The sequence below is a fragment of the Rosa chinensis genome, chromosome 2, assembly GCF_002994745.2.
Source record: "Rosa chinensis cultivar Old Blush chromosome 2, RchiOBHm-V2, whole genome shotgun sequence".
Taxonomy (NCBI): Eukaryota; Viridiplantae; Streptophyta; class Magnoliopsida; order Rosales; family Rosaceae; genus Rosa; species Rosa chinensis.
In genome coordinates, this window is record NC_037089.1 from 38,660,467 (window position 1) to 38,674,036 (window position 13,570).

At 37.2% G+C, this 13,570-nt stretch overlaps 2 protein-coding genes across 3 annotated transcripts; both read right to left on the reverse strand.

Moving 5' to 3' along the window:
* Positions 1-1,557: 1,557 nt before the first annotated feature.
* On the reverse strand, positions 1,558-6,846 carry LOC112191023 (DNA-directed RNA polymerase V subunit 5A). 2 transcript variants are annotated; one of them, XR_002932749.2, is made up of 5 exons: positions 6,543-6,846; positions 5,029-5,205; positions 2,748-2,861; positions 1,769-1,946; positions 1,558-1,726 (listed from the first exon to the last, which is right to left on the reverse strand). XR_002932749.2 is itself a non-coding variant. In XM_024330550.2 (4 exons), the coding sequence occupies exons 1-4, from the start codon at positions 6,801-6,803 to the stop codon at positions 1,821-1,823; spliced, it is 678 nt and encodes a 225-aa protein (XP_024186318.1). In that variant the 5' UTR covers positions 6,804-6,846; the 3' UTR covers positions 1,558-1,820. The 2 variants fall into 2 exon arrangements, 1 of the variants encoding a protein (XP_024186318.1); XM_024330550.2 differs by having other exon boundaries at positions 1,558-1,946.
* Positions 6,847-7,799: 953 nt separating this feature from the next.
* LOC112188627 (uncharacterized protein At5g39865) lies at positions 7,800-9,442 on the reverse strand. The gene is given in 2 exon segments (XM_024327778.2): positions 7,800-9,011; positions 9,014-9,442. Coding segments are annotated over 2 exon segments (1,083 nt in total). The 5' UTR covers positions 9,318-9,442; the 3' UTR covers positions 7,800-8,232.
* Positions 9,443-13,570: the final 4,128 nt, after the last annotated feature.

A 13,570-nucleotide genomic window follows, 5' to 3' on the forward strand; every position in this document is an offset into this window, starting at 1 on the left:
AGGAACAAACACGTGATAACAGGCTGGCAGATGACTATTGACATGGCACACTACCAATAATACTGAAGATAAAGTAGGATTCCTATTTAACAAGTAAAAACAATGAAAATATCTGAATATTGGAGCAGAGCCCCAATAGAGTTTGATGCAGGGAGGATCCGGATCCGGGTTGAATGGATCTTCTGCGAAGTTTTACTGTGGATATATGGCAGGTGCAAAGACTATGGACTTGTCACTCATGTGGGCTTACCTTGTACTGGAACACCGCTACCGGAGGAAGCATGAACTGATAAGTCACCAGCACGACGGAACTTGGAGCGTGCTCTGAACTGGGTGGACGTGACACCACATACTGGACTGGCGTTGATCTTTGGGGCACAATCTAGTCCACAGGTTGGTTTGGAGAGGTTTTTGCCGGCGACTAAACCAAAGAGGACAATTTCACCGCAAGCCTGCCTCTAGTAGTGGCAAAGGAAGCTCTGGCATACAGACTACATCAACTGGTGAGGGAGTGGAGAGTGGCAGTGAGCCACAGTCAGGACGTTCAGACCAGGGTTTGAGTGGGCTTAATAGTTCAGCAGAGAAGTGTTGAGGTAGCTCCTAGTTGTGGCATGCGTAGAAAGTGTATGGAGGAGGATGGAATTTCTCTAAAGAAGATGAGATTGAGCTTGGCAGTTAGCAGGACAAATTTGGACTCCATGAATATAGGTTTGTGCTCTGTGAAATCGGTCAAGAAGGTGTATAAGAAGAGGGGGAGGCCGAAAGATGCCAAGAATAAGGCAATGAACTTAAGGTTGTGCATGCCTCACCCATGAAGAAGTCTCTGTCAAAGAAGCTCAAGACTCCAAGAAAGGAGGAGAAATTGGTGAATGGCCTACCAGAATTCACCATTGTGGAAGAGGTCAATGGTTCCCACCTGTCTAAGGATAAGGAACCAATAGTTGCTTAATATGTTTTTCCTATAAGTCATTGTCTATGCTTGTAAGAATATCTCTATGAGTCTTGTAGAATTGCTTAGCTTTAACATACCACAATTGCATGCTCGACGTGTAAAGTTAAGTAGAATAGATTGCCTACAAGACGAGGTGTTTTTATGTGGCATAGACTACTCTGAGCAGAAATATTTTATTGGAGTAGTCTTCTATACTATTCTTAATCTATGAACTGGAGCATACTATTGGTATGTTCTATTTTATCAAAAAAATATAAGATAAAATAAAATAAAAAGCTTTAACCGAAAAATTTAAAAATAAAGAATTGAAGCTCACGTGAGCGCTAATGAGTCATCACCAGTACAGTGAGCCACATTGTCATATGCTATGAAGCAATTTGGAACTCTAATTAAAAATAGATAAATAAATAAAATAAAATAAAATAAAACTTTAAGCAAGCCACCTCCAAGACTTTTCTGAAAATTGTCCCAAAGAAAAACTTTTCTGAAACATATATATATATATATATATATATATATATATATATATATATATATATAAAGTTGCAGTCATTAATTTAAAACCTACTAGTGGGCGGGAATTCCTACAGCCTATATGAAACAGATTGAAGGAACACAACCAAGTCCCTATTATGGTGGGAATTCACTACATGAAATTGATCAGTTGGGGTGCTCATGGATATGAGCATTTCACAATACAACAGTATTTTGTAAGTTCATAAAACCACTTAACATTACACTACAGATAACTAATACGAGACCACTTACTATCACCCACATGACAGAAAATGATGAATAGAAATTGTCTACTATCACCACACATAAACTAGAAAGGATTTGTTCCTTCGAGAAGAACCCAGAAAATACATCACCAAACACAACGGTATGTAACATGTGCTTTAGTGATATCACGCGAGTAGATAACTTTCACCACTTGACCCCTTTCAAGTCCATAATACTTCGCAATTGCATCCTTTTGCGACATTCGAGGAAGCTGCATTAGATCACTTCTTAAAATCAAAATTGGCCAATATATTGCACAGTAGCTGATAAACCAAAAATATATATGTGAGGTGTAATTGTAAGATAGTCATATAAACATGAGTCACATGGCTGCAATAATTGAGAGTCTGAGACAAAAGCTCTTCCAGCACCCAAAAAGGAGGAATATGTTACAAGAGTTATTAGTAACTTCTTTTTTTCAAGGACTTAGCAGCATGTTATGGTAAGTCTTGGATGGGATACAGAATTGTGCTAGACAACTACTATAAGGCATGCCTATAATATAGGGCCACATGCACAGAGGATAGAGCAATGAGGCCACACAGTCATATTACTCTTTGTCAACCCCAATCACAATTCATTTCACACAACAAAGGGCATACCACAGGCCAAGTCTCCTACTTTCTTTTGGTCTAGATCAAGTCAGCCAATCAACAAAATTACTCGCGCCCTTTGTCGTCCCATGAGTTTTGATAGATGATAGTAAGATGAAAGTACTGATAATTTTTTTTTTTTTTATTGGACATCACTGGCTAAGATGAAAATAACAGCCATGACCAGATAAACATGTTAGTTCGTATCAGAACATGAACAACTTCTCTTGCTTTGTTGATGGCATCCAACGCATGGATAATTAAAAAGCAGTTTTATAAACAAACTGGATGAAGCAATTGGAATTACAAGAGTAGATACAATTTTTGTATATATTTTAAGGACTGATGATATATATGAATGATCTTTACAGAAAGCAAATCAGAGACCGACTTTTCCTTAATTAAGTTAGTAAACTAACCTGCTTTTCTTCTATGTTATACTTCCTCAGAAGATTTTGTTTTGCTCGTTCAGTCAAGACCTGATGCTTTGGCTTCAAGACATGCTTCGTTATATTAACAAGCAAATCAGTAATCTGAAGAACAAAGCAAGATATAGAAACATGAGAGTTGTGAGACGGAGAAATTCTACGTGAATGACCAACAAGACAACAACCATTAACATGTTAACTTCAAATGTACTGAGCACGAAAAAGATGAATACATTTAACTAATAATGTAATATATGGTCCCTCATATTTAAGGTTCAGGATGCAATATCACATGTTGTAAAAACATAACAACAACAAAAAAGTAATCCTATATTAAGGCTCACTTTGAGATTATTGTTAAAAAGCTAGAGACAAACCGCTAGAGAAGCATTTTCAATAATGCACTATCAAATGGGAAGAAAAAAGAAGAGAGCAAGGGTTTGGTAATATATATAAAAACTAGGCGGCTGTTAATCTTGACGTTCCATAAAAGTCATACTGTGGTCCTCTTTAATTTCATATATTTCAAATTCAACCTATCAATTCCATTACCCAAATTGTCCTTTTGCTTTTTAGCAGTAGAAACTGTCAAAATAGGAAAAGCCATAATCCTTGGATTAAGAGACAAAAATTGATAGCATTGACTGAGAAAGAGCACAGAAACATCAACCATCGCAGCTTTTCTTATAGAAAAATCCATACCAGCTCAAAAAAAAAAAAATTCTTAAAGATTTTATTGAGATAAGAAAAAGAAGATACAAAGAAGAAAGTGGACAAAAGGGTCCAAAAAGGATAAGAGATACAAAATAAAACCCATGAAACAACAGCAGTAGGAGGACTAGAAAACACCTTTCATCCTAAGAGACACAAGAAACCTAGACCACTGCTGCTTTCCAATCTAACAGACGCAAGAAAGAGAAGCCCAAAGAGCTGACCACTGTCTTACTCTTTCCCAAAGCTCCTCCAGCCCTATACCCATGTAATCTTCAAAAGATCATCAGAGAGAGAGAGAGAGAGTCACACCACCAGCAACCAGCATGGGTGGAACTCAAGTTTGGGGGACAAGGAAGATTTCTGTAGTAGAAACTCATCTTTCAAGGAAAAAAGGGTTTTACTCTTTTTCAACCAAATACAAAATGATTCTGACACTAGAGAAGCAAATACAAGAATTTTGTGATCCATAACAGCATTACTAGTAGGCCAGACCGGCCACAGCCTCAAGTAATTAGAATCACTTTATTTATTCTTTTAAGAAATCAACACTAAAAACAAAACAAAAAATCTTGAATTTTAGATTGCAAAAATGTAAAAGATGTGAAATCCTAAGAACTTTTCTATCAACCCGTCACAGGAATCTAAGATCAGAATCCTTTATGGGGTGATAGCACCAAACATAACCCATAAGGACCCAATAAACATTTTTTGAACAAGACCCTGTTTCTCATTTTCCTTTCTATCTCATCTTTTCATAAATAAACTACCTAATAAGATATTGTACACCTGTTAAGTTTCTACCTTCAAACTGACCCATTAGCTTGGAGGCTCGTCAGATTCACAATCTTTGTGACTTCAAGAGAAAGCTAAGCCACCAGCTCACTCAAGAAGCGTGAGAGTCATTTATGTTATGATTGAATGGAAATAATTTGTTTCGCTGAACTAGAAGAGCTACTGCTATAGATACTAGACCTTGAAGAATCAATAGCTACCAAGACGAGAATACTAACCTTTTCCTTTTTTTCCCTGTCTTTTGATAAAGACTTTCTAACATGTTAAGTATTCCATTTTTCCTCTCCAGATGGTTATGATATATTCAAGTTTTTGTTCCTATACAGATTTAGGGTTTTTAAGTTATGGGCTACTTAAATTTCACCCATATATTTCAGTGACCGAGTGACTGAGATTAATATCTCATACTATAATCACAAGAGAGAATGTCGGCTAACTTAACAGCAAATGGGCAATTTGGGTAAACTGAAATGATGAAATCAGGAGTTTCAATAACAACTGTAAACAAAACTACTGCAAAGAAACACTTGTACAGTATGCTCCTTTGAAATAAAGGAGCCAGTTGCATCAATGCACATTGATGATTAAAAAGCACTAGTCCAATAATTTTATCTTGTGGGAAAATGATATGGCTCTCCATTGTAGGCCATGTATCAATGGTAACCAACTGAGAAGCCTAATTTAATATAGATACAGGGTGTGTAACACTTGAGCAGGAAAAAAAACAAAAGGAAACATATAACATAATTGATATCAGGGAACAAACCTGGAACATTTCCACTTTAAATGGATAAAGATCCAGAGTTTTCAGAGCTTGGCTTGTTATTTGGCTTTGAAGAATTAATATGAGCCCAGTCAAAGTGTCTTTATTAGTAATCTGACTGTGCAGCCCACGGATAACATTAACCTTCACTATACCAGGCCCACAGTAGATGACCAGAATCTGCAATTGAAACCTATCAATAAGTAATCAAAAATACAGCAACGCCACTCTTTTTGCCTTTTTGTCTTATTACATATCCATATCATTTTTTAACTTCATCCAAAAGAAATAACAGTGTCAAACTGAGACTGATTGTCTGTGTCAAACAACACTATTAGTGCTTGTAAACGAAACTAGTTCCTAGAATATATGATGTCATGTTTTCCATGAAAAGTCATGCATTAGGTCCGGGTACAATGTCGGATTGCTCACCTACTATCCCTTATGATTGTGATGCGCCAAATATTCAAAATTGTTAATTTCAACTTAACTCCGTGTCAACATGAACCATAAACAGAAAGAGAAACTCTTTATTAGAAAATTTTCATGAACTGCAAAGTTAATGCATCATGTAAAGGTGAATCAGAGAAGGAATAGAGAAATACATAATCAAAGTATTTGCCTTCAAATATATCCCTTTAAGATTCATAGGGATTACATGATACAGATGCTTTCTTAAAAATTGAGGGTCCTTATGGAGTCATATGACATGGATAAAAGCTCTATACGATGGATGTGAGAATGGTCAGGCCATGCTTGTCAAATTCTAGAACGGGCATTTTGATACCAATGGCATATTACTAATGACATGTTTGAAGCACAGACAAAGCAAAACAGGAATGGAGAAAATGGGAAAGTAGCAGTTGAGACACTAAGGAGGAGATTTGTGAAACAGGAATGGACGCTAAACAAGGTCCCACATTAGACCCCCTATGATTGCTCACATTCGAAACTGCAAGTCTCATTATGCAACTGTACCAGGTAGCGATTTGCTAAAGTAGATTCCTTGGTCAATCTTGCTAACTCACTAAACCATATTTCTTTCTTTTTGGGTAGTAGCAATAGTGCATGTACTCAAATGGAAGTAGCATTCATTCAAGCGTAAGTAGGGGTATGGAAGTAAGTGGGAGCTAAGCAGTCATGAAGTTAAGCATCCATCAAATCGCTATGCACATCATCAGGGATGTGACAAAAGCATTCATCAGTTACAAAGCATTTATAGCATGTGACACTAAAGACTAACAGCAAAGGAAGATTGCTTACTACTACATCAAATTGAAGTATTGTTCTAGAACGCTAAAGTGTTAAGCAGACATGATTTTGCCGACATTAAGACATGAACCTGGCCTAGTTAACATCTGGTTACAACCAAAAAACAAGCATGCATGTACAAAGTTTTGGGTAGAGAATTGGCAAAACAAATTGATGACTAATGTGGAATGATGATCCTGCCTCAATTGAAAGTAGAGAATTGTTTGCAGAATTGTGAAAATTAAGGAAAGGTAAAAGAATCGAACCCTGTCGGAAGGGTCAGAGGGGTGAGCGGCGGAGAAGCGAAGGCGATCAACGTCGGGGGTTTGGCCGTGAAGGGCTCGGAAGTCTTGGAGAGAGAGGTCGATTTCGGAGGGGTGAACGGAATAGCCTCTGTCCCTTAACATCTCCAGCACGGTTCTGCGTGACAGATAGTATCTGTGGCTCTCTGTGCTGCCGTCGTCCACGTACCCACTCAAGCAAGGCCCCGGTACCATCTCCTCTCCATTCCCATTATCTCCCTCCATCTCACTCTCTCTGATTTCTTCTCACCTTTTCTCCTCACTTCTGACACAGACCAACTAGTACTTAAAACCCAACTCGAAGTGCGCTTCCCTGGTAAATTTTGTTTGTTTTTTTTTTTTTACTGAGGAGTTCACTTTTTATTTACTCTTCTCAGTAAATTTTTATCAGAAGGGAAATACCAAAAACATTCTTATCGGGAAGGAAATCGCCCGGTTACCCATTCTGATTGGGAAGACAAATTAAAATAATTTGTTTTTGGTGAAGAAGTAATGCAAGCGGTTTAAAAGAAATTTTGTTGATATGATATTTGGCTACAACTAGCACAATACCAAACACTTCACTGGCATCAGTTTCAGACAAGTTTTATCGATATGATGGTCCATTTACTACTCCATACATGCAAATTAAACACTTGACTAGAAATTTTGGTGTGATTAGAATGCCAAAATCAAGGGGGTGATTTGGAAGTTTCTCTGGAAACTGCACGTAGAAAGCTTTTCGTTTTTTATTCTACAAATGAGCTTTTGGAGGCTGGCTCTAGTTAAGTCATAATATTTGGATGATTGGATCCACAATGGAATTGCTGAATCTTTTCGTTATTATTTTGAAGGGAGGGAAGGGAATCCCCAAAATATTTGCTCAATCCAGCTTCATTCCTTCTGCAGTACTAGTTGTCTTGAACAGCACTTAATTAACCAACACCATTAGATTTGGAATATGGCCTCCACTTCAATCCGTTTGCTTAGCACACACTTTGGTTTTCTTTGCTTAGCTTCTCCACTTTCCAATGCCGCCTGCCCTGCTTCTTTTCATCAGTTTGTTTGCCAGATTTGGGTGCTGTTTTGCTGCTTTTTTTTGCTTGGCTTTGTTTCTTTGTTGGATTCATACCTGAATCATATGATGCTCTTTTTGGTGTTCACATAAGGTTCACTAACCCAAACAAAAACAAAAACAAAAATTATCTAGTTCATGAGAACAAAACAATTCACAATTGGAAGGAGATGAAACTGTTAAATTTATTGCAAAAATGTTCAGAACAACAACAATCAGAATAAGAACCAAAATCCTATGGTACAAATAGACAGAACAATCTAAGCACAGAAGACCAAGTTGCAGTCCTAATGGTAGGTGCAGCTGAAATGCCATGGTTTGGTTTAAAATGTCTTACAAGTTACAACAAATGAAATACAATGCTATATGCAACTGTAATCGGCATACTAGCTAATTCATGAGCAGCAAAACACAAATATTGTGCATTCATGCATTTGGTAGCTGCTACATAATAGCATTTTTGTTGGGAAAATGTTCTCTTTCCAAATAGCTTGACTTGTATTGATCGTATTCTTCCCAGATAACATGCCATGATATATTTGGCTAGAGAACATCAAACTGAATGCAATGAAAAACAAATTACTGAGCTACTGACGAGTCTCACAAACAGCAAGCAGAGCACCTAATCAATCCGTTCTCGTTGCAATGCGGGCACCTCCTCAATTCCCCTTTGTTTTCATCAAACAACTTTTGGCTGCCATTACAGGTAGTACACGGCACAAATCTCACATCTCCACATCCATCACAACCAAACGCAGAAGCACTAGGAAAACCCTTCAAAAGCAATGCCAATTCTCCAAGCTCATTGAGTTGCTTAACCTCCTCGGCTCCTCCAATATAATTCCCTCTAACAAACACTTGCGGCAGCCTCACTGGTGCTTTACCTCTAACTGCATTCTGCAACTCTTTCTTGTACTGGGAGTCCATTGAAATGTCCCTCTCATCCACAGCCACGCGCAAACCCCTGAAGATCATCCGAACAGCGCAGCAATCCTCGTAAGTCTTTCGGATTCCTCTCAAACTGGTGGAGTAGACGACGATTTTGTCTTCACTCCCCGGGAGAAGAAAACAAGCATTGGAATTGGAATTTACCGGTGCTGGTGAAGAAGAAGTAGAACAATTCAAAGGGCGGCTCTTAAAAGGCAGCGTTGTGCGCAATTTGCTAGAAGATAGAGCTCTCCTATAAGTGGAAACCACATTGGGGTCCATCTTTGCCAGCAATGATTCCTCTGATAAATGCTGCCATAGCGGCTTCTTTTGCGCTCCTATGAATTTCACTGAAGATTGTGGTTTTTGTGCAAAAGAAGGAGAATGGGATTCATCGTTAAGACCGTCCATAAGTTCCCAGGTGTTGATGACGGAGTCGGGAGAAAAAGATGAGGACTTGTCTGGGGTTGGTCCTGACTGTGGAGATTGGTGTATGATAATGGGGATGAAGGAAGAGGGTGGTCGATGATACGGAGAGAACCATAAGTGGTGGAGGTGAGAGAGACAAGGTGGTTGGTGTCGCCCTTTTTGAGAGGTGGGTGATGAACAAGAGAGAGGGCTCTTCGGAGTGGGAATGGTGAGGAGTTTATGGAAGCTGAAGAAGAAGAAGAAGAAGAACAAGAGCATTGTGATTGTGGGCGGTGGTGTGGTTGTTCTGGGTGGTTTTTGGTGCGAAGGGTTGAAGAAGAGCAGCCCATGAGAGAGAGAGAGAGAGATTGTGTGTGTTGGGTGAGGAACAGCTTTCAAGAGGGGGGGTTGGAACTTGGGAGTTGTAGACTTGTAGATGAACAAGTAAATGCCGTTCGCACGGCAATTCCTCCTTAACTTAGAAAGTGAGAGAATAAAAGCTGGAAGATGGAGGCAAAAATTAGAGAGGATTGATTGATAAGTACGTCATTTGCTAAATTTCTCAAGGTTAAAGGGCAGTCTGTCGTTTCTGTTCCAGTGCTATGGACTGGTTTGAGGTGTCTTTGGCTAAAGCTTTCATTTACGAAAATCATTTATTTCTGAAAAACAACCAAACTTATCGTGGTCCCAAGATCATGTGTTCATCTGACATTGATTGATAAACTAGTTCTGGGGGGCTGTGGAAATTACCCTTCCTATATATTTTCGGCATTTTCACTTTTATTTTTCCTTGCAATATTTTTCATTAGAAGAACTGTTAAATCAAGTGGTCTTAGTGTGAATTGTGATAGAAGTGTTCCGTAGTTTTGTTTTATTGAATAAGTGCGCATCAAATTTTGTAAAGAGATTATTTCATTGTAATGAGAAAGATTATTCAGAGCACTGCCGTGTACTTGCACCAACATAAATAAATGGTTAGATTGCATTAAATACACTTTTTGTTTATTAAAAATAAAGTTGATAATAAATATCAATGATTGAGATTATTTTATAAGGGTTGAGTCACTTACACCGTCGGTGCATAGAATAATTTCTATTGTAATGAATGTTTTTGTGATATGGACTTTCTCACCACTGAGCACGCCCAAAAGACATTATAATTTTTTTGTTTTCAATTTATTTTCTGACAATTTGAGCTGTGAATCCTTCAATGTGTATAATGTCAAGTGGTCAATGTCATAGTCTTCTTGAATTCGGTAGTAGCTGTGGCACTCAAGTATCAAAGGGTTGAGATCCAAATTAATTAGCGTCCAATTAAGTTGGTAATGTGCAGGACCACCATGCATTCACAAATTCCATGTGGGTTGAGCTGCCAAAGCTACTGTCATTCTCATTTTATTGTTCTCTTCTGCCTTGTTTTTTTTTTTTTTTTAGGGATTTGCTCCCAAGGAAGCATCCCCCTACCTCCCCACTCTTCCCAAGAGGGTAAGATGGAAGACTAATCTCTCCCTTCGTGGAACGGGCTGTCGTTGATAACATAAATTTTACCAAGCTGGGTTTCAAACCAAGGTGGAGGGGCGGTTTCGACTTTGCATTCGTCCCAACACCCTAGACCTTGGGTGGTTGAGTTGGCATGTGGTGTCTCTTCTGACTTTTGTACTCTCAAGCTTTTTATTTTTTATTTTTTCGGTTTTTCCTAAAGTGAATTCAGTCAAACGGAAGTCGAAGTCATTAAGAAGTACAAGAAAGATCTTGATTTGCATGAACATCCTACCAGAGTTCAAAGATTTTTTTTTTTTTTTTTTTTAGAAGTACCAGAGTTCAAAGATTAGGTGTGTAATATTTGAAGGAAAAAAAAAGCAATTCTATAATTTAATAATGCAATAATCATCGACAATACTTCTCAAGTCAACCTATTCCAGAAAAGTACAGTTACAAGGGTAAGTTTGATTCAATGACCAAAATATTGAGTTTTGAGGAAATATCGATGGTTCCAGAAATGAAAATTTCGACGGAAATAACGAGGATATATCGATTTCGGTAAATAATCAATAAAATGATGGAAATTTGAAGAAAAACATGGAAATTTTAAATGAAACTTTAGATATGTTTATTTAATCAATTGTCTACTATATATGAAAAGAAAACCTTGAATAAACATTATTATATAGTAATTTATAATAATCTAAGATGAAATGGTAAATGCTGAATCGCCGACAACTCTGAAAATTTTAGAAATAAACATCTATACTTAAGCTATACTTACCAAAATTTTAGAGTGAAGAAGTAGTAGGAGAAAGAAGTAAAGAAAGAAACTTGTAGTTTCCTTTGGTGCAAAGAGTGAATTGAATTTTGAACTATTTATAGGATTAAAATTTAAAATGTTGGTGTAAATTTTTTTGAACATTTGGTAAAATTTATTCAATATGTAAATGATTATTCAAAGTTAGTTATTGATTGGACATGTACCAAAGCTTCAGATTCGTAGCTAAAATGAAATATATATTACAATGTCGTCGGAACCATTACACATATAAGTGTGCAGCATAGTTGGCTAAGGCTCTCAATTGGCAACTTGGTGATCAAGGTTCGATCGTTGGTGACTTCGTGGTTTTTTGATTGAATTTTAGGATTTCACCAAAATATTGGGAAAATCTTGAAATTTCGGGAAATTCGGAAAATATCAACCAAAATGTAGCTGGTATATCACAATAATTTCGGACCCTTCCAAAAATGAAAATATCGACGATATTTCACCGATATTTTTGAAATTTTAGTCCTTGGCTTGATTTGATGTACTTCCCGATTAGTTACATTTGCACCTCCATTAGGGTAACTTTTAATTCTCTACATTAAGTAAAGTCTTTAGATTCTCATGCAATCCATTACAAAAATCATCTAAATTTTAGAGGAAATGATCTTAAAATCCCAATTTAGAAGTGTATAGACCAATAAGCCATTGTTTTTATTGATTTATTTTCAAGCCTTTTTTATTGTGTTGTTACTTTTTTAGCCTTGGAAATCCTGAGACCTCACTCTTAAGACTCATAACAATTGACTCATTCTCATTCTTCATCAGCATTCAAATTAGCTGATTCAACGAAGAAGAAACCAATGACATGTAGATCGCGGTCGATCGGAAAGTCCTATAGTGACAGTGGGGTACTGGTGCGGTGACATCGGCCTTTGATCTGGATTCGGTTTATGCTGATGATGAGGAGGATTCCGAGCAAGGTAATGAAGATAGGAGGAAAAGAGAACAAATAAGTAGAGACCAACAAAAGCTAATAAGGATAAAGGAGTTATGGGAGGGCCAAAGGGGATGAAAGGAAGGGTGGGAGATGCAGCGAAATTGTCTAAACAAATTGATCGTCTTGTTGATGTAGTTGAGAGTAAGAGTACAGTGACATCAGTTCATACAAGTTCACAAGGAACTAGTATTCAGGAGGTGATGCGAGTTGTTGCAAGTTTACCAAGAGTAGAAATTGGTACCAAGCTGTGGTGGTTTGCAATAGAGTTGTTTTGCTCTCAAGAGAAGCAAGAGATGCTTTCAATTATGACAGATCCTGATCTCAAGCTACAGTACGTTTCTGATTCTTAATAAGAAAAAGGCTGATTCCACTTTGTAATCTGAACTGGGTTTCATTTCATTTAGACGTAAAGCGGTAGTTGAAAAGAGATAATAGGTTGTTCTTGTGTAAGGCTGATCGTACTTTGTTAAGTTTGCTTGCTGTTCTTGTGTTACTGGTACCTTCTTTTTATCAAGAATAGTGTTTCTTTGTTACTAGTACTTTCTTTTCATTAAGGGTGATGCTTATTCTTTTCATTAAGGGTGATGCATATTATTTTCATTAAGGGTGATGGTTTGCTTGTTTATTCTTTTTATTAATGATGTTCCCTTAATAAGTTTGCTTGTTGTTCTACTTAATCAGTTAATATATTTAATTAGTCGTGCTTGTTTGTCCTTGTTAATGTCATTGTAGGTTTGTTCCGAAAAGTATGGACACTTTCGAAGATGAGGAGAAGATAGACCAACACTACCAGAAAAATGGTCTTTTACGGCCCACAAAGAGCGCTGTAAAAGACAAATTACGATACACAAAAATGCGCCGTAAATGGCCATGCCATAAAAGACAAAACTCTTTTATGATATGTTTCCAAAAACCCGTAAAAGACCCTACCAGCACGCCATGAAAGACATAAAAGAGCGCCGTAAAAGGGTTTTAGAGATTCTTAATTTTGATTTTAAAAAATAAAAGCACGCCGTAAATGACCAAATAAGTGCACCGTAATTGATATCAAAAGCACGCCGTGATTGATCCTATAAGTACGCTATAAAAGACGAAAATGAGTGCCGTAAAAGGGTTATATAGATTTTTTATTTCGATTTTGAAATAGAAAAGCAAGCCATAATTGATATTTGAAGCACACCATAATTGGTTAACAGGCACGCCGTAAATGTGGTCGTAAGGATACATTTACGGCGTGTAATATTTGCACAGATTTTTTTTTCCTGTATATTTTGTGATACATTTTCAAAGTCTAAATAAATATATACAATTTATTGAGATAAAAAGAGAGATAACAAACTGCAAGTCTCAAA